Consider the following 25,801-nt stretch of genomic DNA (forward strand, 5'->3'; position numbering starts at 1 on the left):
TTCACCATCTCCTGGAATTTGCTCAAACTTATGCCCATTGAGTAGGTGATGCCATTCATCCATCTCATCCTCTGTTGCCCCTTTCTCCTCCTGCTTTCAATCTTTCCCAGCATCAGAGTCTTTTCTAATGAGTCAGTTCTTTGCATCAGGTGGCCAGAGTATTGGAGCTTCAGCTTCAGCATCAGTCCTCCCAGTGAATATTCAGGGTTGATTTTCTTTAGGATTGACTGGTTTGATCTTGCAGTCCAAGGGATTCTCAAGAGTCTTCAACAACTGTTCAAAAGCATCAATTCTTTGGTGCTCAGCTTTCTTTATGGTCCAACTCCCACATCTGTATGTGACTACTGAAAAACCATAGCTTTGACTACACAGACTTTTGTTGCAGTGACAATGTAATGTTACTCAGCCTTTAAAGGGAAGGGAATCCTGACACCTGCTACTCCACAGATGAACCTTGAGGACATGATGCTGAGTGAAATAACCCATCACAAAGGGACAGATTCCATGTGATTCCACTTATATGAGGGACGTGCAGTGACAGAATCCACAGAGACAGAGAGAATGGGGGTTGTGGGAGGGGAGTCGTTCTTCAATGGGGACAGTGTTTCAGTTTTTCAAGAGGACAAGAATTGTGGGGATGGATGGTTGTACAACACTGTGAATGTACTTAATACTGCCAAAATGGACACAACAGTTACTAAGATAGGGGACTTCTCAGTGCTTAAGATTGAACTTAACCACTGCCAGGGGCACAGGTTTGGTCCCTAGTCAAGGAACTAAGATCCCAATACCTTGAGGCACAGCTTCCCCGTCCCCCCAACAATGCCCATGGGATGTAGAAGCAGAACGCAGGGCTTCTTGGGCCTCAGTTCAGTGCCCCTGGGGAGAGGGCTGAGAGCAGGTGCCTGGAGATATGGACCAGGCAGGATGAAGACTCCTGAGCTGGACCCACATTCCCGTCTCGGCCTGGCAGATGGTGCAGTGTGTCCTGCCTGTAACTCAGGACACGTTAAATACACAGATGAGCACACATGCACAGGCTCCAGAACATTCTCTGGATTCCCATGCCAGGGACTCAGTCACTCTCATATAGTTTTAGGCTGCAGGTTTATCATTAAGCTGTCGGAGTTCTTGGCAGCAAGCTGGGTTTGTGCTCAGGGGTGCAGAGTGTCAGCCAAGGTCAGGGAGGCCCTGGGATGGGGCAACAGCTCAAGCATAGCTGGTGACCTGAAGGGTCTGGGTCTCAGGTCTCAGGCTGGGGACTGTAAGACAGGCTGGGCAGTGGCACAGCTGAGTGTGGGAACACTGAATAGGAGGGGCAGGCCTGGGTCAAGGGTCTGCAGGTCACCCCTGAGCCCAGGCACCTGTGGGGGCCCTGCTCGTCCTGTCCTTCTCTGGGAAGCTGGCACTCCTGGGATGCCAGGGCCCACTTGGGTCAGCCAGCTCCCTTGTCCCGTTTCTTCCTTAAAGCTGTGCATTTCAAATTTTTTGTTTCAGCTACAAATAGAGGAAGGGAAACTTTTGCTATTGTTACTGTGGGAAAAAAAAAAAAAAAAACACCAGAAAGACACGTTGAAATACAGATTTCTTATTATCTTCAACTGAAAGCAGCTTCATGGCAAAGAGAAGGAGTCCAAGACCCCTTAGGCGGGTGTGGCCTCTCCTGATACCAGATAGCTGGGTGAAGAAGCCATCACAATCCATCACACCAAGGAAGACTTGGGTTTAAATTTTTTTTTTTTTTTTTAAGGAGAGACAATCTCTGAGGTTTTTGTCATATAAATGATTTGGAAGAGTTATAGTATATTAGCAAAAAAGAACCACACAAAACACTAGTTCTACTAGTTCCAATATTTTACACTGAGTATTCTAGAATTTCTGCCTCAATCTTTGCAGGGAACGAACTATTTGGTGAGATGCTCAGCCAGCTTCTCGGCCTCATACGCTACCTATCTGGTCAGGTGACTGCAGTGCACCAGTTTCACCTCTAGAGGGCAGTGGAGCACCACCCAGGACTCAATAGATACTTGTCTCCTAATGAGCAAAATTACGTTTTGAATTAGGAGAAAAAGAAATGTTAACAATGATCAGTATAGGGTACATATGGTGATCTTTTTAAATATATTTCTGTTTATGAGATTTTATTCAAAAGTACCATTTACTCATTTAAGAAGATAAGAATTTCTCAAAAAAATAAAACAAATATTTCCCGAACAGAAGACTGTGTTTCCAGGTCAGATAGGGACATCGGACTGGAGACTGAGGGATTGGGTTATACACTCTGTAGTGATAGTTGTCTTTATGCATGTATTTCCCTAATAAAAAATTTTAAACTACAACAACATAGGCTTTTAGCTGTTTCAGGGTATTCCTGGCACCTCACCGTCAGCCTGTCATGGAGTCCCCAGGAGGGTTTCCGCTCCCCACCTCTTCCCTGAGGTCTGAGGTGCCGAGACAGCTGCTGATGACGGGAAAGAGTCGGGAAGTCAGAAGCAGGAGTACCAAGCTCACGAATGTGAGGTGACTTGGCCTCTGCCACTGAAAATCCTAACCCGCAGAGGCCAGCCAGGAGACAAGAGGCCAGCCGGGGGTGGCGGGGGGGCTTTCCAGCTCCGGACCCTGTCAAGGGACCCTGTTGGCTCCCACAGTGGAACACTGTGTGGACACTTTTTTCATTCATTCATCTCATTTTTGTCATTTTTAATGTCTTTGAAGTGGGGGGGAGGGGAAGAGGCAGAATACCAAGCTTTTTATTAAAAACATGAGCTCCAGACCTGCTTTTTCATACTGTTCATAGGGTTCTCAAGGCAAGAATAATGAAGTGGTTTGCTATTCCCCTCTCCAGAGGACCACATTTTGTCAGAACTCTCCATTATGATCCGTCTATCTTGGGTGGCCCTACACAGCATGGCTCATACTTTCGTCCAGTTAGACAAAGCTGTGGTCCATGTGATCAGTTTGGTCAGTAAGCTGAAGCTCCAACACTTTAGTCACCTGATGAGAAGAACTGACTCATTGGAAAAGACCCTGATGCTGGGAAAGATTGAAGGCAGGAGAAGGGGATGACAGAGGATGAGATGGTTGGATGGCATCACCAACTCGATGGACATGAGTTTGAGCAGGCTCCGGGAGATGGTGATGGACAGGGAGGCCTGGTGTGCTGCAGTCCATGGGGTTGCAGAGTTGGACACGACTGAGTGAACTGAACTGAGACTTCTGCTTGACAGCACAGGGACCAGTCCCCAGTCTGCTGATGGCTGCTCCTCCCAACACACCGTTTACTCCCGAGGGTGACTAGCCCTGTGCCTCGGACACCTTAACCTGAAAACCTCCCCAGAGGCAGATAAAGGCCAGTACGCTGCAGGCAGACCGTCCCTCCGTCTGTGCCACTGGAGACCTGGGAGCTGCATGCCCTGACCCACTGCTCGAGGGAAACCTCATAGGGAGAAGCAACCGGAAATCACATTCCTGTGTCCACACCCCACTTAATCCTGTGTGAGCCTTCACAGCCCTCCTGCCCAGGGAACACATGTGTCCACACGCCTGGAGCGCACAGGACAAGGACGTTGGCATGATTCCCTGAACCCAAGAGCAGTCACTCCTCACCCTACCAGCCAGAGACAGTCAAAGTACTCTGGCTTCTCCCCAGTTTTAAGTGTACAATTAGCATACGTGAGAGTTGGGCCATAAAGAAGGCTGAGCACTGAAGAACTGATGCAGCAAGACCCAACCAGTCAACCCTAAAGGAAATCAGCCCTGAATATTCACTGGAAAGACTGATGCTGAAGCTGAAGCTCCAATACTTTGGCCACCTGATACGAAGAACTGATTCATTGGAAAAGACCCTGATGCTAGGAAAGACTGAAGGCAGGAGAAGAAGGGGGCAACAGAGGATGAGATATTTGGATGGCATCACCTACTCAATGGGCATGAATTTGAGAAAATTCTAGAAGATGGTGAAGGACAGGGAAGACTGGCATGCTGCAGTCCATGGGATCGAAAAGAGCCGGACCTGACTTAGCGACTGAACAACAATAAAAGCTTTCACAAATCAGAGAAGGGGGAACCATTCCTGTTCGGAAGAAGAGTCAATAAGTGACATGAAGCAATCATTTGGACTGTCCTAGTGACAGCCAAGGGACAGCATGACCCGTGAATACACAGATATGTCAGGTTCAACGACCCACGGAACCCATGGCCCCTTGGAGTCAGCTTCTGGCGACAGCACTCAGGTCACTTGGGAACTTCTCAGCCCAGGGAGGTCCAATCACCCACTGCCCTGCACCCTCCTGGTTATATCCCTGCAGACAGGCTCCTGCCCGCTAACTTATTTCTTCTTTACTGGCCTTCATACAGCTGAAAAAAAATCTCTCGGCGATGGCTTCCCTGGTGGCTCAGTAATAAAGAATCTGCCTGCCAATGAAGGAGACTTGGGTTGGATCCCTGGTCCAGGAAGATCTCACATGCTATGGACAACTAAGCCTACATGCCAGAACTACTGAGCCTGTGCTCTTGAGCCCGGGAACCACCACTACTGAGCCCGTGCACCTAGAGTGCCCAAAACAAGAGAAGCCACCATGATGAGAAGCCTACACACCGCAACTAGAGAGCAGCCCCCAATCACCACAACTAGGGAAAAGCCTGTGCTGCAACGAAGACCCAGCACAGCCAGAAATACAATTGATTAAAAAAATTTCTCCATGAATGTCTTGTGCATGTTTCTTATAGTTACACCCAGATTGCATACATTTTTCAGTGACTGTAGCAGACTTGGATGGGAGCCAGGGGAGGCCATTCTGTGATCTATTAACCTCAATTATTCCAACCAAAGCTATGTGGACAACTAAAAGGAAGCTTCAAACCAGACTGGTCCAGAGGAATCCAGATCAAATCCAGGTTCAAGATGTTGAAGCAAATGCACAGATCTGGGTGGCGAGTTAACCGAGTCAGAGACTCAGCTGTCATGATAGGAAGTTCAGCTACTGAGGCGACAGAGCCCAGGGCAGCCACCCAGTTTTCAGAGACCACTTCTGCTGGTCTACTAAATCCATGTCCACATGGAAAAGCAGATCCATTTTCAGTGACTCAAGTTCGGAATGACCATCTCCACATGATGGAGATAGCAGTTGAGATACAAGCAGAGTTCACCCAAAGATGGTGATTTCAGCCAGGGCTCCAGGCAGATGGGCAGCTGGCCCCCCACCCACATGTGGGGCTGTCACTCAGATGTCACCATGGCCCAGGCTGGGGTTCTGGTCCGAAGAGGCGAGCCCGGCGCATCACCACATGGAAATGAAACTGAACCCAAGTCATGAGAAACAAAACACTCCCAATCTCTGAGTCCACATTTCAACTTTGTTTACTCGACCTGGGTTTTTCTTCTTGAAATACAACCACTCTCTCAAATTCTTGAGCCCTAACACAGGCCAAGCATTGAACATTCGCTGGAGAACAAAAGCCAAGCAGCGAAGCATCTGCTAATAGGTTTTTCCAAGGTCAAGTTCCCTTTCTGTTATGAGTTTGAATACATGAGATTTTAAGAGACTAGTTTTCCCACTCTGTTAGAAAAAGACTAGGTGGACAGCAAAGGGATTCAGCCACACATATACATGTATCCATTCTCCCCAAACACCAGTCAATTCAATCCAGTCGAGAAGATACACTGTTTATGCTGCCGCTTCTTCTTTTTTAAAATACTTATTTATTTGGCTGTGCTGGGTCTTAGTTGTGGCATGCGATATCTTTTAGTTCCCTAATTTAAAAAAAATAAAGGGATGTAGGTGGCCTTACACAAGTCATAAGATCTAAAACTGAGTGTACCTCCCCTCCATCAGGAAGGCGAGAAGACACGATTCACAGTTGATCCTCCTGGCGGCTTCGCCAGCAAAAACTTGAGCAGAGGTGTCACGAGATACCCTGAAATCCTGCTTCCTGTCAGAGAAGCACAACCAGTTCTGCACATTAAAGTGCAGTCAGCTTACATGTGGTGGGGGGAAGGGGTGGGTCTAGAAAGAAAGCCACTCATGAGGAAAGACACATAATTCAGGACATTTGCTTTTCCTACAGTAAGGCTGCTAACTAATTTTTGGAGGGGGTGTTATTTGTTTGTTCCTTGGTTCAAAAATCTTAGGCTGATATCTAAAAGCTCAATCTAACTGGCCACCAATAATACTTAAAATATTAGCTCTTAATTAAGCATAGTAGTAGGAAAATATTATAGGAAAGCCTTTAATCTAGCCTAAGAAAAAGAAAACCTTATTTATAATTTCCCAATGTTCTCCTTGATGCCTGAAAGGACTTTAAAAAGCGACCAAACTCTTTCAAGATACACTTAAACAATAAAGTCTATCAATATAAATAACCCAAGAGATAGGACAAAGAACTTTGCAATTAGGGATCTTAATTTTCTCTTGGTTACAGCCGCAACATAAGATCTACAACATAAGAGATGAAACTATAACGGAACTGAAAAGTACATCAGTCAGCAAACCAGAGTCCACTATTGCCCTGTGGCTGAGAGATAAGGGTGATTTTTACTTTTTTTTTAATTTTTACATTTTTAAATGCTTGGGAGTACTTTGTGACATGTGAAAATTATATGAACTCCAGAGCTAGGAAGAAAAGCCACGACAAACCTAGACAGTGTGTTAAAAAGCAGAGACGTTAGTTTACCGACAAATGTCCATATATCAAAGCTATGCTTTCTCTAGTAGTCATGTTCAGATGTGAGAGTTGGACCACAAAGAAGGCTAAGCACCAAAGAATTGATGCTTTTGGACTGTGGTATTCAAGAAGACTCTTGAGAGTCCCTTGTACAGCAAGGAGATCAAACCAGTCGATCCTAAAGGAAATCAGTCTTGAATATTCACTGGAAGGACTGATGCTGAAACTGAAGCTCCAAAACTTTTCGAAGAACTGACTCACTGGAAAAGACCCTGATGCTGGGAAAGATTGAAGGCAGGAGGAGAAGCGGGCAACAGAGGATGAGATGGTTGGATGGCATCACTGACTCAATGGACATGAGTCTAAGCAAATTCCGGGAGACCATGAAGGACAGGGAAACCTGGCAAGCTGCAGTCCATGGGGTCGCGAAGAGTCAGACATTACTGAGCGACTGAATAACAATTTTAAAAAGAGAAAACCTAGAAATTAAAAAGGTGTTGTTTCATTAGAAAATATTTATCAACTAAAAAAATGAAAGAACTGAAACCAGCAAAAGGCAGGGTTGCCATGAGGGTACATGCAGGGGGGACCTGGGCCTGAGACCCCAGGTCAGGTGTGAAGGAGACAATGTCAGACCCCAGTCTGTCCGCAGACAGGTGGATGGCCGAGAAACCCCCCCACGGGGCATTCACATTGTACCTCACCAGGACCCAGGGCAGGCCCAGGGTTTCCACAGATTAGAGCCAATGCACCCAAACTCAGAGATCACCAAATACACAAGGCAACAAAAAGGAGAGGGTTTTTTCACCCCAAAAGATGCCACTTTGGTACAAGGATTATTCTGACCTAAAGGCAATCAAAACCCAGCAGGTTCAGGAGCTTCTCCTGAACTTCCCTTCAATTGCTTATGTTTATACTTCGGGGGGTGAGGGGGCCTGGGTCAAAAGAGTGTTTCACCCAAGAAACACCCATACAGCAGGGCAGGTCTCCTCTCCCTCCCAGCAAAGGCCTCCTCTGCCTCCCCACATCCTGACCCACCCTCCACCCACCAGGCCTTACAGAAGCCTCAGCCCCTTGATTCCTTGTGGGCCCCCACTGCTTCACAGGGCTCCCATCACACAGAATAACATTTGTTTTTCTCCTATTAATCTGCCTTACATCAGTTTAACTCTCAGATCACCCAAAGAACCTAAAAGCAAAGAAAGGACCATTTCTCCACCCCTAGTGATAAACCTCGTGGCTCAGCAGAAATGCAGGAGACGTGGGTTTGATCCCTGGCTCGGGAAGATCCCCTAGAGGAGGAAGTGGCAACCCACTCCAGTGCTCTTGCCTGGAGAATCCCATGGACAGAGGAGCCTGGTGGGTTACAGTCCATGGGGTTGCAGAGTCGGACACAACTTAGTGACTAAACAGCAATAGGGATAAACCACCGCAAAATGTGTTAATATTAATATTTTCATCTTAGCATCTATTACTATTGTGATGTTGTGACATATAATAAGAAAGATGTAGTTGGCGTTCACAGAGCTGACACAGAGCTGCTAAAACTCCTTGGAATATCCTGTTGGGGGAGCAATAACGTGTCTTTTGTTATGTTAATGAGGTGATTTTTGAAAGCACCTCAGGAGAGGGCTGCTTGCTTATGTCACCAATCCAGTAATTTCAGGGCCAGCACTTGAAGTCCTGCCCCTGACCTCAGGAGAAGGACAGGAGCTGGAGGCTAAGTACAATCACCAGTGATTTAATCAATAGTGTCTAAGTGTCAGAGCCACCAAAAAACCCAAAGAGGGAGTTCAGAGAGCCTCCAGGTTAAACAGGATTGAACAGGATATTCAGGGAGAGGGGACACCAGAGGGCAGGAAAGCTCCCTGCCCACCACATGTCTCCTATGTATTTCTTCATCTTGCTGTTGATTGGAAGTGAAAGAGGAGGGAAGGACACAACCTTTAAAACAATGACACAGTCTGAGGACATGATATAAACAGCTAAGAACCAAACCAAACAGGTCCAAGATGGCAGGCAAGTTGACTTCCACTGGACCTTAAGCCTCAGTGTGTGAAAGTGAGTCACTCAGTTGTGTCCGCCTCTTTGCAACCCCATGAACTATACAGTCCATGGAATTCTCCTGGCCAGAATACTGGAGTGGGTAGCCTTTCCCTTTTCCAGGGGATCTTCCCAACCCAGGGATCGAACCCAGGTCTCTCACATTGCAGGCAATCGCTCTAACACATCAGCATGCTAAGTGACACACTCCCAGGTGCCATGACAGTCCCCATCCCATCCCCAAAAGAGCTGGAATACTCCTCCCACTCATCAGCCTATGAAATTACCCACCCCTATAAAATAAGTAAGGTGTTGCCGTAGTAAAGAATCTGCCTGCAATGCAGGAGACCAGAGTTTGATCTGTCTGGATCCCTGGAGAAGGAAATGGCAACTGGCTCCAGTATTCTTGCCTGGAGAATTCCACAGACAGGGAAGCCTGGCGGGCTACAGACTGTGGGGTTGCAAAGAGTCAGACATGACTGAGCACATGAAAGCTAAAAACCCTCTACCCTGGGGTGGCTCTCGCCTTCTGAGATGGTCCCCACTCTATCTGTGAAGTGTGTTTCTCTCTAAATAAATCCACTTCCCTATCACTTTGTCTCTCACTGAATTCTCAATGAGACATAAAGAACCTGAGCTTCTTAAGTCTCGAGACCAGGTGTGTGATCTCAGTTAAAAGACCATGGGTTCAAGTCCCAAGCTTGAGTTGCTTGGTTGCAGTAACCCTAATTCCATTTGTAATAAACCAGGAATCCACTGAGTAACTGGTCTCCTGAGTCTGGGAGCCACTCTAGCCAGTAAAGCAAACCCAAGAAGGGATGGTAGGAACCACAGCCACTAGGCAACTGGACTGAGCTGGAGTCTGACGTGTCAGCGGCAGGGCAGCCCTGTGGGGTGGAGATCCCCACCTGTCAGACATGATGCTGTCTCAGGGCTGAGCTGAGTTGCAAGACACACACGGGGGTCAGAGAACAGCTTGGTTTGGGAAGGCCCACACATCAGGAGTGGAGACCAGAATCGCAACTTTTAAACATGTGGGTTGAGAATCTTTTGTAAAGAGCCACATTGTAGTATCTTAGGCTTTGTGGCCACATGAGGTCTTGCCTTGTGGGGGTCACTATGAGAATTCATACGGCAGGATCACCAGGCTGAACTTGTCCTGTTGGGAAGGACTAGCTTTGTCTTGTTCATCCACGTGTCCCTGGTGAGTAGCACGTGCCTGGAAATAGAGGTCTGTGTGCCAAGTCCCCCTCCTTCCCTAATGGCACAGAACAAAGCATTGGGGAGTGTTTAGCTTTATGGTGGTTGTTTCATTTTTTGCTTTTTGTTTCTTTCAATTGATGTTTCATCTGTTGTTGTTCAGTTGCTCAGTTGTGTCTGCCTCTTCACAACCCCATGAACAGTAGCACGCCAGGCTTTCCTGCCCTTGACTGTCTCCCAGAGTTTGCTCAAACTTCTGTCCACTGTGTTGGTGATGCCATCCAACCATCCCATCCTCTGTTGTCCCCTTCTCCTCCTGCCTTAAATCTTTCCCAGCATCAGGGTCTTTCCAGTAAGTTGGCTCTTCACATCAGATGGCCAAGGTATTGGAGCTTTAGCTTCCGAATCAGTCCTTCCAATGAATATTCAGGACTGATTTCCTTTAGGATTGACAGGTTTGATCTCCTTGCCGTCCAAGGGACTTTCAGAAGTTTCCAGCATCACAATTAGAAAGCTGTTTCACCTAGTCACCAGCTACCTGTTACTCTATGTAAGAAGCAACTTTACTTCTCTGGGTTTTGGGTTCTTATCTGCTATACAACAAAGTTGACCTAAGGTATGTAATTTCTTGAGGCCTAGAGCCTGACATCATGCCCTATATATTTGTCTTCTCAAAGAGCCAATGATAAAGCATCTTCTGTTACACAAAATGCACAAATTAATGCTCATGGCTATGCCCCCAACCAGGAGAGTAACTACCTGACAAGCCTGAGATGATCAGAGCCGTTATCAGTAATGGCATCATAGGGGGGCAACCCATGAATTAATTTGTCCTTCTGTCTTTGGCCTCCCTGTCTCCGCCTTTTTCCTTTGGTTCCTATTCTTTTTCTTCCTGAGGTGGTCCCTAAAATGCTACCCTCCGTGGGCTCAATGCTCAGCATCTGCTAGGTCTGCATACTCTCACACCTCAAACAACACTTGTCCCAGTTAATTCCAGTCCTGCCATGCAGAGCAACAGGTAAGAACACACCTGGGGCCCTCAGGACCTCTGTGCCCACAGGGGAGGGCCAGTGCAGCTCCCGGGCATGTGGCACAGAACCGTTCACCAGCTCTTGGGCTGCAAGTCGAGGGTCTACACTGGGTTCCTCCAGCCCCCTTGCACATCTCTACCCCCGGAAGTCTGTCCTCACAGTCTGAGCCCCTGATGTGGGGTGGATCCACGTCTCACTCAGCCTGGCTTCACCGGCTCTGAGACTGTGACCCCACAGGAGAAGGAGGACTCCAGCTTCAAGGGCTCGAATAGATAGGCTGAGGCCGCAGGGCCTCTGCATGTGCAGGGGACTCACCTGAGGCTGACCAGCGCATCGGTCACCTGCCGAGGCTCGATGTCGAACAGTTTGACCCTGAAGCCCGCGCTGGCGAACAGCATGGCCCAGCTCCGCCCGATGAGCCCGCTGCAGGGAGAGAAGGAAGAGGCGCAGGTCAGCTGGAAAGTGGAGCCACTCCACGCCAGCCCAGGGTGAGTCTCAGAGCACACAGCATCCTGTTACTGAAACACCTGATGGCTTACAACTCCACATTTTGACAGCAGTATCCACTTAAAATGTTGCTTCCACACAAGAGGTCCTGGGTCTTCACTGCAGTGCCCTCCAGACCTGGGGGCAGCTTGGAGGGGCAGGGTGTCCACGCACCATGCCAGGGACCCCCAACAGACCAGTGTCAGCTGAGTCCCGGACTGGAGAAAAAAGGCAGCATCTCCCCTGCTGCTTCAGTTTTTCCTACCGCCACCAGCACTAAAGATGATGATGTTAAAACTGTACACATCTTACCTCTATTAATCTGAAAACAACCCCACAAGGGAGATGCTAAATTTTTTGTATATATTTATTTATGTACTTGACTGCACCAGGTATTAGTTGAGGCATGGAGAATCCAGTTCCCTAACCAAGAATGGAACCTGGGCCCCTGTATTGGTTTGTTGAAATCCAAGAATGAAATACAAAAACTTAACCAGGTTTCAGCAGTTAGTTCACACTCCCCAGCAACCTATAGGGTTGAGAGAGAGAAAGACAAGAGATAAGGAGGGGAGACAGGAGAGAAAGGGGCCAGAGGGGACAGGAGGGGAGAGGGAGGAAGGAGGGAGAAGGGAAGGGAAGCTGGGCTACCCCAAAAGTGAAGATGGCTGCTTCCTGAGGTATTAAAGCTGTGGGAAGGTCAGTCAGTCGGTTCAGTCGCTCAGTCGTGTCTGACTCTTTGCCACCCTAGGGACTGCAGCAGGCCAGGCCTCCCTGTCCATCACCAACTCCAAGACCTTACTCAAACTCATGTCCATCGAGTAGGTGATGCCATCCAACCATCTCATCCTCTGTCGGCCCCTTCTCCTCCTGCCTTCAATCTTTCCCAGTATCAGGGTCTTTGCCAATGAGTCAGTTCTTTGCATCAGGTGGCCAAAGTATTGGAGTTTCAGCTTCAATGTCAGTCCTTCCAATGAACACCCAGGACTGATTTCCTTTAGGTTGGACTGGTTGGATCTCCTTGCAGTCCAAGAGACTCTCAAGAGTCTTCTCCAACACCACAGTTCAAAAGCATCAATTCTTCGGCGCTCAGCTTTCTTTATAGTCCAACTCTCACATCCATACATGACTACTGGAAAAACCATAGCTTTGACTAAATGGACATTTGTTGGCAGAGTAATGTCTCTGCTTTTTAATATGCTGTCTAGGTTGGTCATAGCTTTTCTTCCAAGTAGAAAGCGTCTTTAATTTCATGGCTGCAATCACCATCTTCAGTGATTTTGGAGACCAAAAAAATAAAGTCTGTCACTGTTTCCATTGTTTCTCCATCTATTTGCCATGAAGTGATGGGACCAGATGCCATGATCTTAGTTTTTTGAATGTTGAGTTTTAAGCCAACTTTTTTACTCTCCTTCACTTCATCAAGAGGATCTTTAGTTCCTCTTCACTTTCTGCAATTTCTTGCAGTCAATCTACTTAATTCCTTGTCAGCCTCCCCTGGGGAATTGGAAATAAAGTGACTCCCAAAGCACGGCTCCTTTGGACAACAATTAGAGCTGGAGAAGGGCAGAGTGGACCCTGGAACAACAGGAGCTAGACTCCCCGGGGCCCACCTATAAGCAAGCTTTTTAAAATGGTAAATCCTACAAAACTTGGGATCTGCCATTGGGTATCACTGATGCAGAGGAACTGACGGTAAATTACACTGGCTTCTCTGGTGGGAATGGACAGGGGGGTGCCCTCCACCTGCCAGTGGTCCAAGGGTCCCCTGTACCATCAACTCTAGACTCCACCGAACACTGTTGGGTGCAGCAGCAGGCCAGTCCCAGCCCGTGGTTGATAGACACTTGACCGTGACAAAGGCTGCAAGGCAAGCAAGGTCACCACGCCCAGGACAAAGTGCACTTTCTTCTATATTTTATATCCCATTAGGAGGCAGCGGGTCGCCCTCCTGCCTGGAAAGCACACAGGCACAGGTAAGGCCATTGCTCCCTGCCAAGGAAAGTGACAAAGCACCCTGACCCCTTCCTCGAAGGGGCTTCAAGGAGGGGCCCCGGACACGACTTATTCTCAGGACGGCGATTGTGACTGATCAGGCGGGCCAGCCCCTCGGCGGCATAACCCGACACCGAGCCTCCTAGAAGGTGTGCTTGATGACCAACAAGTATCGACAAGTGGGTAGTTCGCTATGCCAGCTTACCAATGCAAAGGTGCACGTGGACGCCTTCTTTAAAAAATGAAAACTGCAGGAGTTTTAAAAGAGGATGGAGCATCAACCAGGAAACCGTGGATGGGACTTGAGCTGCTAACCCGACACCCAAGCCTCGGAGAACCCGGATGCCCTGGGGATAGGGTGCCCTCGCCATTCAGGAGGCCTGGATCCGGATCCGGACCGCGCGGTGGGTCCCCACCCCTCCCCGGCCAGGCGGGGTCGCCCAGCGACAGCCACAGGCCCGAGCGCGCGCCTCGCCTGACCCAGATCGCGGCTCCGCAGCCCCTCTGCGCGCCCGTCCCTCGGACGGGAAAGGAGACAACACACCTGTGCGGACCCGCGGCCCGCGACAGCCCTGCGTCCGCTCGTAGCGCCAAAAGCCACCGTCCCCGCCCGGCCTGCATCACCCAACTCCGCCCGTAACCGCATAGCGAAGCAGCCGGGCTGCCGCGGGGGCCCCACGGAGCTGCGCCCCCCGCCGTCGCCCGGCCGGCCCGGTCCTAGGGAGGCGCGCTGGGGTCATTGGAGTCGCGCCGCCAGCCTCCCCTCGCCGCCCGGGCAACGACGCCCGGGCCCACCTGCCACCCTCCCGGGCACGCGGGTTCGAGCCCTCACCTGCCGACCACCGCCACCCCGCCGGGCGCCGAGGACACTGGGGACGCCATGGCCCGCGCGGTGCCCGAGGAGACAGCTGCGGCGCGCGCCACTCGGGCACTGGCTCCGCCCGCCCCGCGGCCGCGAAAGGGCCCCGGGGCCTGGCCCGTGGGTGGGGCGCGGGCGGAGCCTCCACCTCTCCACGCCCCGCGGGCGCGCAGGGCTCCGGGCGGGGCTAGAGGGGCTAGTGGGGCTGTGGGCGGGGCGGGCAGGGAGCCCGGGACTTGGGGGGTGGGGGGAGCGGCTTGGACCTTCGGGCGTGCGGAGCACTCGCCTCCCTCTCCCCGGAGCGCGCACGGAGGAGGTGCCGGGAGCGTCACGTGGATGGGGGCCGGGTGGGAGAGCCACCCCTTCGGACTCTAGTGACTCACTTTGTTTTGGTCAGTTCCCTACTGAACCCCCAAAGTCCGCGCACAAGGAGGGGGACACCTCCAGACCACGACAAGGTGCGACCGCTAAAGGAACCCCCAAACTTAACCCTGGAATTCCCTTCCCATGTGAAGATTTAGCACCACGTCCGGGCGCACGAGTTAAGGATCCACTGCTGGGTTCACACTGTCGTCGGTTTCGAGGAAGACCCGCCTTTCTCCACAGAGGAGGCCGAGGCCCGGGAGCCCTGGGACGGCAGACAGGAGGGCTGGGGGGCGGGAGGGGGTGTCCACCACACTGGAAGGCTCGGAGGCCCCTCACGGAGGCCGAGCTGGTCTCTCTTCCAGGAGGAGGAAGTGTCCCCGCGCCGCCCCGGGCTCTTTTCGGAAACAGCGGAGGAACAGGCGCACGTGCCCGTGACCACGCGTCCGCGCAGCCCCAGAGGTGGGGCCACGCCAGCCATCCAGGTCAAGGCAGCGCTCCAGCGGAAACGCAGGGCCCTTCCTCTGTCTTCCCCAGCCCAGACGGAAAGAGGAATGTCAGAGCCTAGAGCAGTTTCACAAGGTATCGGTCAGCATTTGAAAAGGCACTCAACTCAAGAGAAAAGTGACACAGCAAAGATGTCCCCAAGATAAGGCTTTAAATGTTGAAATAACTATGCGTGGGGGCTTAGTTGCTCAGTCCTGTCCGCCTCTTTGCGACCCCATGGACTGTAGCCCACCAGCCTCCTCTGTCCATGGGATTCTCCATACTGCAATGGAGAATATAGAAGACTGGAGTGGGTTTCCATTTCCTTCTCCAAGGGATCTTCCCCACCCATGGATCCAACCCACGTCTCCTGCATCGCAGGCAGATTCTTTACCAGCTGAGCCACCAGGGAAGCCCTCACATAGCTATTTGGCTTTATAATGAAGCCCCAGCTCCTGTGCTGCCTTCACCACAAATTACCCGAAAATTTGTCTTCTTTTAAGTAGCCAAGTCCCACTTCCTCTCTGAAGCTGTGACTACTAGACCGGGTGTTGGGTGACTGCTCTTTTCCTAAAGCATCTGAACTTCCTGCAAGCACCTTTTGGTCCACTGAGTCATTCATTCACTCAAGTTTCTACCATAAAAGCCACTGTATTAGGGTCAGCTTAATGTTTAGTCTTCAATTAAATTGTAAGCTTAAGGTTAAGAACCATACCTCTTTTTCTCCTTACTAAGCACATACTCTTTTTTCTTTTTAATATGTATTTATTTATTTGGCTGTGTCAGGTCTTAGTTGCATCATGCGGGATCTTCATTGCGGGGCACAGACTCTCTGGTTGTGGCATGCAGGCTCAGTAGTTGGCCCCCATCACCACCACGTTCTCCTTGCTTTGCTCCCTAATGAAATTTGTCTGCTACAAACTCCAGCTGTGTGGAATTGTTTAGCCTCACTTGCCTTCAGTAATACAGGGAGGGCAGATGGGCCTGGGGGGTGGGGGGAGCCCCACTGCTCCTAGGGGGTCCTCCTGCTCCGCAGCTACAGAGCACCCTGTCTCCCCCACTTGGGCCATGTTGGACTCCAACGTAACAGCCATCTCCTGGCTTCTATTCAATCTGTGACTTTTTCCTGGCTCCTTAGATTCCCCAGCAGGAGTCAAATCAGTTCACTTCAGTTCAGTCGCTCAGTCATGTCCAACTCTTTGCAACCCCATGCCAGGCCAGGCCTCCCAGTAGCATGCCAGGCCTCCCAGTCCATCACCAACTCCTGGAGTTTACTCAAACTCATGTTTATCGCGTCATGGGGGATGCCACCCAACCATCTTATCCTCTGTCACCCCCTTCACCTCCTGCCTTCAATCTTTCCTAGCATCAGGGTCTTTTCCAGTGAGTCATCTTTTCACATTAGGTGGCCAAAGTACTGGAGTTTCAGCTTCAACATCAGTCCTTCCAATGACTATTCAGGACTGATTTCCTTTAGGATGGACTGGTTGGATCTCCTTGCAGTCCAAGGCACTCAAGAGTCTTCTCCAACACCACAGTTCAAAAGGAGTCAAATACTCATCCTCTATCTCCCAACCCTCAGTTCTCTGAGTGGTCTCTTTCGGTCCACTTTTCCCTCTGTCCACCCACAGTCCTCGTGGCAGGTAGAAGAGCATGGATGGCTTCTCACCCCTACCCCCACCATCCTTCCTCTGCCTCCTTTGAGTCCAGCTCCCATCCTTTACCCCAAGGCTAGTTAGGAACCAAAGTTCTAAACTCTCCTGACAGCTTACTCTGGAAAAAGTGATCTGTGGTGAGGATTAGCGTTAGTTAGCAATTCACCTTTACAGATCTGATGTCTGATGTCTTAGAGTACTGACTGTAATTCTCAACGTAACATCTTGCTATGAAGACCACAGTTACAGGTCAGCATCAGAAAGGCTCGGTGGTACCATGGTCAGCAATGGGGGCTCCAGAGTTGGCCTGCAAGGGCTTCCATCTCAGATTCTCCATCCCATACTATGTGATCTGGACCAGTTAATTCATTCCTCAAAACTTAAATTTCTTTTTCTTTTTTTTTTGCCACACTGTGTGGCTTGTGGGAAATCGCTTCTCTGACCAGGGGTTGAACCTGTGCCCTCGGCAGTGAGAACATAGAGTTCTATGTTCAGACCACTGGACTACCAGGGAAATACAAAACTTGGTTTCTTCCCTAGTAGAATGGGCACGATAAGAGCTCCCCTCTGAAGGTGGTTACTGTATTCATTGATGTAATGCCTTGTGAAACACAGTCAGTGCCAGCTGACATGTGTCCACACAGGTCTCCATGGCAGGTCTGCTGTGTGCTTTCCCCATGGCCCTCGGAGCCTCCTTGCAGAGCTGGGACATCATTCTACCCTCTCCCCGACTGAGCACCCGGGATTCCCAGAGGCTGAAGGAGATACTGAGAATCTTGGATCAGAACTTTTCTTTCCAGTTAAGCTGCCCTGAGTTTTATATTTATCCTAAGATTGAACAATGTTTCTCAAAAGATTTGAAATTTGAATTTCAACTCTGAATTTATAACCTCAGGAACAGTCTCCAGGAACATCCAAAGGAATTGCAAGAGCCTAGCAAAAAAAGTACCTCAAAATTAAAGATTCCTCTCTATTTCCATAAATCACGGTTATACCTATGGTCCCACGAGGCCTAGGAAAGCTTAAACTCTGCTATGTTATCCATACTGTATAGCACATGTAATATATTGAAACTGTTATTTTAACAAGGAGTCAGCATTTTAGAAGCTAGAATTTCAAAATATACCCTAGATAATTATTTTTCCTTTTCTCTACCTGTTAAACTGCATTAGTTCATTTTCACCAATAATAGAGGGCTGACTTTATACAGGACCTAGAGCAAGTAATGAGCCATTTCACACCTTTGTGTAAGTGAGAAAAAGGCGCTTCCTCCTCAGGACACTATGTTCCCATCTGCTTTAAACTGCTGTGCTATATTGATTTTTTAGAATAAGATTATTTTATTGCCATCTTCTGGGAAATCATTTTTATTTTTATTATATTTCATGCTTATTTAACTTATATACAGAGGACATCATGAGAAATGCTGGGCTGGATGAAGCACAAGCTGGAATCAAGATTGCTAGGAGAAATATCGACAACCTCAGATATGCAGATGATACCACCCTTATGGCAGAAAGTGAAGAACTGAAGAGCCTCTTGATGAAAGTGAAAGAGAAGAGTGAAAAATTTGGCTTAAAGCTCAACATTAAGAAAACTAAGATCATGGCATCTTGTCCCATCACTTCATGACAAATAGATGGGGAAACAGTGGAAACAATGGCTGACTTTATTTTTGGGGGCTCCAAAATCACTGCAGATGGTGACTGCAGCCATGAAATTAAAAGACGCTTACTCCTTGGAAGGAAAATTATGAACAACCTAGACAGCATATTGAAAAGCAGAGACATTACTTTGTCAACAAAGGTCCATCTAGTCAAGGCTATGGTTTTTCCAGTGGTCATGTATGGATGTGAGAGTTGGACTATAAAGAAAGCTGAGCGCCAAAGAATTGATGCTTTTGAACTGTGGTGTTGGAGAAGACTCTTGAGAGTCCCTTGGACTGCAAGGAGATCCAGCCAGTCCATCCTAAAGGAAATCAGTCCTGGGTGTTCATTGGAAGGACTGACATTGAAGCTGAAACTCCAATACTTTGACCACCTGATATGAAGAGCTGACTCTTTTGAAAAGACCCTGATGCTGGGAAAGATTGAGGGCGGGAAGAGAAGGGGCTGACAGAGGATGAGATGGTTGGATGGCATCACTGACTCAATGGATATGAGTTTGGGTAAACTCCGGGAGCTGGTGATGGACAGGGAGGCCTGGTGTGCTGTGGTTCATGGGGTCGCAAAGAGTCAGACACGACTGAGCGACTGAACTGAACTGACTGAACTGATAAGCACCAAATCTATGATACCCAATATATGATGTATCCCCCTCTTGTGCAGTGCCCAACCTGTACAATCATATGTGACAGAGGCTGTGAGGAGTAAAACATTGCCTAGGGAAATTCATGTGCTTGAATGTAGCTCTGTCTGGAGGGATTGTAACTCCTTGTCAGAAAGGTAGGATTTCATAACCATTATAATCACTATGACTTGTTTCCAAATGATTTCTGAGTTTACCCAGAGAAGATGTCATTCAAGGATTTTATCTTTGTCTGGGCTTAGGATTCTGGGGGTGGCAGGATGCTCAGAAAGCTGAAGATAAGGGGCTCAATCAATTAAGACCCTCACCCTGAGTGACCCCTGACTTTACTGGGGTTTTAGAGAAAGTCCTTTGATCTCCGTTCCAAAGGCATTACTGGATAGACACATTTGCAATAAAAACAGATTCCTCTTGCCTTTTGGCTCAGTTCAACAATTCTGTGTACAAGAGACAAAAAAGAGACAAAAGCCTGGGAATTACCTAGTGGTCCAGTGGTTAGGACTCAGAGCTCCCACTGCCCTGTCCTAGGTTCATTCTCTGGTCAGGGAACTAAGATCCCACAAGCCGCATGGCTTAAAACACACACACACACACAAATATCTTCCCGCAAATCGCTCCCACTTCCCCCTGGAATTAAACAAACTCACCCAAAACATGAACCCAATGAATGTGATGGCTAACGATGTTTCTGTGAAGTGATATCTGTTCTTCACATGGAGAATTTTGAAGAGCACGCATCAATACAACAGTAATTCATTTCTCAACATTATGTATTGTATTGTTATAGATATTTAGCAGAATTTACTGACCAGGTCACTGATGATTCTTTAGGCCATGTTCTGGGCTTACAAACATCTGTAGTTTATTCCAATTGTTCCTGGTGATGCATCAGGTGAGTTTAAAGATCTCTGCATCCTGTACAGGTACAGAGTCTATGGGCAGGTACTCCTGTGATGATGGAAAAGTTCTGCACTTGTGTCTCCAGTACACACCTGCTGAATGCAGCCAACGAGACTAAGGAACTAAACTTTATATTTGATTTACTTTTCATTTTAAATAGTCACCAGCAGCTACTGGTTACCATCTTAATGCTGCTTACACATCCTGCCCCATCTTCCAGAAATGCCTTATTTCTCAAGACTCTCCTACACCTGAATGAATGAATGAAAGAATGAGCAAATGTTACTATTAAACTCTGAACACAACTGACACAGAGCAATGAAAATATTTATGCTGACAATAGAAAGCACTTGATTTCACTGTTTCAGGTCATTAAATATCCTTGTACAATATTCTAAAGGAGTTTTGGTTATTTGAGCATACTTGGTTGTGTGTGTGTGTGTGTGTGATTTTGATGAGAGAATGAGTGTTTATTTTGGATTGGAAAAAAGTTATAGGTTTTTTCATAAGCCACGTTCCACCTTCACTAATCCTACTTTGGAGCTAGAAAGCTAAATTCCTGTTATTATGAAACTGACTTAATTACGGAGTCATGCAAGTAGAAAAAAATTGACATGTTCTACTAGGGTGTGGCTTTTTATAAGCAAGTTGTTATGCAAGCAGAAAGGGAAAGTCAAGGCCAAGGGAATTTACTTTGCACACATGCTGCACAAGTTGCCTGTTGAGAGCAAGGCCTTGGTGAAGCCTGAGCATCTTGGGTGCATGGTGTGTGTGGCTTCAGCAAGGGCTTTCTGAAGAGACCTTTTCACCCTGGTCTGCTTTGCTCGAAGCTCAGCCTGGACCACTGGGGCAGCAATCAGAGGCACCTCAGTTTGCCTTTAACTAGTTTCCATCCATAAATGTTGTCTGAACATTCACTAGTATTTTTCCACTTTTTTCTGTCTGCCCCACTCCCCTGTGTTAATCAACAATCTCCTTTCACACTGAACACAGATTTATTACATTAAATCTAGGGCACTCTACTGACTTAAAAGTGAGAGATTCATGTAAAGGAAAATCTTATTTTTGAATTTAAATATTCATTAATACTAAGGAAATTTCCCTTAACAATAGTTATGTAGTTATTATATACAATTTTATATATACACACACACACACACACACACATATAGTTAGATGTGTGAGTGTGTGTGTAAGCGGCTTCAGTTGTGTCCAACTCTTTGTGACCCTATGGACTGTAGCCCATCAGGCTCCTCTGTCCATGGGATTCTCCAGGCAAGAATACTGGAATGGGTTGCCATGCCCTCCTTCAGGAGATCTTGCCGACTCAGGGATTGAACCCACATCTCTATGTCTCCTACATTGGCTGGCAGGTTCTTTACCACTAGCATCACCTGAGAAGCCCCATAGTTACATAGGTATTCTTAATAATGTCATGGTTATTGGCAGTTATTATACTCAGTATAACTGGATGTGAATTATTAAATGTGTTTGAACTCAGATAAACAAGCTTTATGGGTTAGATGAAAGAATGTGCATGTCCGAATATTTTATAGAAGCTGTCTACAATCCTTTACAAATAAATATTTTTATTTGAGTATTTTTTTTAACTTCTAATTTTCTTTTTATACCACTTATTACTATACCACTTCAGTATTCTCGCCTTGAGACCCCCATGAACTGTATGAAAAGGCAAAAAGATAGGACACTGAAAGATGAACTCCGCAGGTCGGTAGGTGCCCAATATGCTACTGGAGATCAGTGGAGAAATAACTCCAGAAAGAATGAAGGGATGGAGCCAAAGCAAAAACAACACCCAGTTGTGGATGTGACTGGTGATGGAAGCAAGATCCGATGCTGTAAAGGGCAATATTGCATAGGAACCTGGAATGTTAGGTCCATGAATCAAGGCAAATTGGAAGTGTTCAAATAGGAGATGGCAAGAGTGAACGTCAACACTCTAGGAATCAGTGAACTAAAATGAGCTGGAATGGGTGAATTTAACCATTATATCTACTACTGTGGGCAGGAATCCCTTAGAAGAAATGGAGTAACCATCATAGTCAACAAAAGAGTCTGACATGCAGTTCAGTTCAGTTCAGTTCAGTCGTTTAGTCATGTCCGACTCTTTGCGACCCCATGAATCGCAGCACGCCAGGCCTCCCTGCCCATCACCAACTCCCAGAGTTTACCCAAGCTCACGTCCATCGAGTTGGTGCCGCCATCCAGCCATCTCATCCTCTGTCGTCCCCTTCTCACCTGCCCCCAATCCCTCCCAGCATCAGGGTCTTTTCCAATGAGTCAACTGTTCACATAAGGTGGCCAAAGTATTGGAGTTTCAGCTTCAGCATCAGTCCTTCCAATGAACACCCAGGACTAATCTCCTTTAGGATACTGAAATGAAGTACTTGGATGCAATCTCAAAAACGACAGAATGATCTCTGTTCGTTTCCAAGGCAAATCATTCAATATCACGGTAATCCAAGTCTATGTCCCGAATAGTAACACTGAAGAAACTGAAGTTGAACAGTTCTATGAAGACCTACAAGACCTTTTAGAACTAACACCCAAAAAAGATGTCCTTTTCATTATAGGGGACTGGAATGCAAAAGTAGGAAGTCAAGAAACACCTGGAGTAACAGGCAAATTTGGCCTTGGAGTACAGAATGAAGCAGGGCAAAGGCTAATAGAGTTCTGCCAAGAGAACGCACTGGTTATAGCAAACACCCTCTTCCAACAACACAAGATAAGACTACACATGGACATCACCAGATGGTCAACACTGAAATCAGACTGATTATATTCTTTGCAGCCAAAGATGGAGAAACCCTATACAGTCAGCAAAAACAAGACCAGAGTAGACTGTGGCTCAGATCAAGAACTCCTTATTGCCAAATTCAGACTTAAATTGAAGAAAGTGGGAAAAACTATTAGACCATTCGGGTATGACCTAAATCAAATCCCTTATGATTTTACAGTGGAAGTCAGAAATAGATTTAAGGGACTAGATCTGATAGAGTGCCTGATGAACTATGGACAGAGGTTCATGACATTGTACAGGAGACAGGGATCAAGATCATCCCCACGAAAAAGAAATGCAAGAAAGAAAAATGGCTGTCTGAGGATGCCTTACAAATAGCTGTGAAAAGAAGAGAAGCGAAAAGCAAAGGAGAAAAGGAAAGATATACCCATTTGAATGCAGAGTCCCAAAGAATAGCAAGGAGAGATAAAAAAAAAGCCTTCCTCAATGATCAGTGCAAAGAAATAGAGTAAAACAATAGAATGGGAAAGACTAGAGATCTCTTCAAGAAAATTAGAGACACCAAGGGAACATTTCATGCAAAGATGGGCTCAGTAAAGGACAGAAATGTGGAGAAGGAAATGGCAACCCACTCCAGTATTCCTGCCTGGAAAAGTCCATGGACAGAGGAGTCTGGCAGGCTGCAGTCCATGGGATTACATGACTGAGCATGTGTGCACAAGGGTGGAGGGAGATGGGTTGGTAGCAATAAAGTGGTAGAACTAAAAAAAAAAAAAAAAAAAAAAAAAAAAGACAGAAATGGTATGGACCTAACAGAAGCAAATGATATTAAGAAGAGGTGGCAAGAATACACAGAAAAACTGTACAAAAAAGATCTTCATGATCCAGATAATCACAATGGTGTGATCACTCACCTAAAGCCAGACATCCTGGAATGTGAAATCAAGTGGGCCTTAGGAAGCATCACTATGAACAAAGCTAGTGGAGGTGATGGAATTCCAGTTGAGCTATTTCAAATCCTAAAAGATGATGCTGTGAAAGTGTTGCACTCAATATGTCAGCAAATTTGGAAAATTCAGCAGTGGCCATAGGACTGGAAAATGTCAGTTTTCATTCCAATCCCAAAGAATGCTCCAATGATCACACAGTTGCACTCATCTCACACGCTAGTAAAGTAATGCTCAAAATTCTCCAAGCCAGGCTTCAACAGTACATAAACTATGAACTTTCAGATGTTCAAGCTGGTTTTAGAAAAGGCAGAGGAACCAGAGATCAAATCGCCAACGCCCACTGGATCATCAAAAAAGCAAGAGAGTTCCAGAAAAACATCTCTTTCTGCTTTATTGACTATGCCAAAGCCTTTGACTGTATGGATTACAATAAACTGTGGAAAATTCTCAAAGAGATGGGAATACCAGACCACTTGACCTGCCTCCTGAGAAATCTGTATGCAGGTCAGGAAGCAACAGTTAAAACTGGACATGGAACAACAGTCTGGTTCCAAATAGGAAAAGGAGTATGTCAAGGCTATATATTGTCACCCTGCTTATTTAACTTATATGCTTATATAACTTATATGTTTATATAACTTATTTAACTTATAAGTTAACTTAAGTTAACTTATTTAACTTATCATGAGAAATGCTGGGCTGGATGAAGCACAAGCTGGAATAAAGATTGCTGGAAGAAATACCAATAACCTCAGATATGCAGATGACACCACCCTTATGGCAGAAAGTGAAGAACTAAAGAGCCTCTTGATGAAAGTGAAAGAGGAGAGTGAGAAAGTTGGCTTAAAACTCAACATTCAGAAAACTAAGATCATGGCATCTGGTCCCATCACTTCATGGCAAATAGATGGGGAAACAGTGGAAACAGTGACAGACTTTATATTTTGGTCTCCAGAATCACTGCAGATGGTGACTGCAGCCATGAAATTAAAAGATGCTTACTCCTTGGAAGGAAAGTTATGACCAACCTAGACAGCATATTAAAAAGCAGAGACATTACTTTGCCAACAAAGGTCTGTCTTGTCAAGGCTATGGTTTTTCCAGTAGTCATGTATGGATGTGAGAGTTGGACTATAAAGAAATCTGAGCACTGAAGAATTGATGCTTTTGAACTGTGGTGTTGGAGAAGACTCTTGAGAATCCCTTGGACTGCAAGGAGATCCAACCAGTCCATCCTAAAGAAAATCAGTCCTGGATGTTCATTGAAAGGACTGATGTTGAAGCTGAAACTCCAGTACTTTGGCCACCTGATGTGAAGAGCTGACTCATTGGAAAAGACCCTGATGCTGGGAACGATTGAAGGCAGGAGGAGTAGGGGATGACAGAGGATGAGGTGGTTGGATGGGATCACCAATGTGATGGACATGAGTTTGGGTGAACTCTGGGAATTGTTGATGTGCAGGGAATCCTGGTACGACTGAGCAACTGAACTGAACTGAACTTTCTTTTTATAGTTGAAAAACTAAGGGAAGAAAAAAAATCTACATATCCATGGAGGATACCAAGAAATATAAGGCCTGGCCCCTGTTGATGGAAATAGTGAGTGTGATAGTCGCTCAGTCATACCTGACTCTTTGCGACTCCATGGACTGGAGCCCACTGGGCTCCTCCATCCATGGAATTCTCCAGGCAAGAATATTGGAATAGGTTGCCATTTCCTTCTCCACCCAACCCCTGTTCAATGAAAATAATCAATAAACAATTTATAATAGGAACAGAAAAGAGCTTTATTTAAGCTAAGCTGGAAGAGTATAGCCTAGGAAATACAGATTCAAGAAGCACCTGTGGGCAGGCGATGGTTATAGGTACAACCTTAAGTGTCTCACGCTGCCTTGTATATTACCTCTTGATATCAACCAATTAATGAGCCTGGTTTCTGTGGTGTGAATGGACAGAGGGTAATTCACAGTCCAATGCCCATTTATTTTAGAACAGATTGAAATCATTGGCAGGTTCAAGTTAATTTGTAATTCGCAAGTAAGAAATCTTTTGAGCCTGAGCACAAAACGTCCACCCAGAATTTAGGGTCTAACAATCCTCCCCAA

The 25,801-nt window shown here is 47.0% G+C and overlaps 1 protein-coding gene and 1 long non-coding RNA gene across 2 annotated transcripts in view; one reads left to right on the plus strand and one right to left on the minus strand.

Annotated features, from left to right (window-relative positions):
- The window catches only part of CRYL1 (crystallin lambda 1), a 53,617-nt gene extending 39,139 nt beyond the window's left edge, over nt 1-14,478 (minus strand). The window contains exons 1-2 of the mRNA XM_070471645.1: nt 14,248-14,478; nt 11,253-11,360 (exon numbers count right to left, since the gene is read on the minus strand). Coding sequence (XP_070327746.1) covers nt 11,253-11,360; nt 14,248-14,297 — 158 coding nt within the window. The 5' untranslated portion in view covers nt 14,298-14,478. The remainder of the gene's footprint in view (nt 1-11,252; nt 11,361-14,247) is intronic.
- Nucleotides 14,479-14,494: 16 nt separating this feature from the next.
- On the plus strand, nt 14,495-20,377 carry LOC139036345 (uncharacterized). Its single transcript, XR_011489084.1, has 2 exons — nt 14,495-15,219; nt 18,187-20,377. It is a non-coding gene; the product is annotated as an uncharacterized lncRNA (long non-coding RNA).
- Nucleotides 20,378-25,801: the final 5,424 nt, after the last annotated feature.

The sequence above is a fragment of the Odocoileus virginianus genome, chromosome 8 (genome assembly GCF_023699985.2).
Source record: "Odocoileus virginianus isolate 20LAN1187 ecotype Illinois chromosome 8, Ovbor_1.2, whole genome shotgun sequence".
Taxonomy (NCBI): Eukaryota; Metazoa; Chordata; class Mammalia; order Artiodactyla; family Cervidae; genus Odocoileus; species Odocoileus virginianus.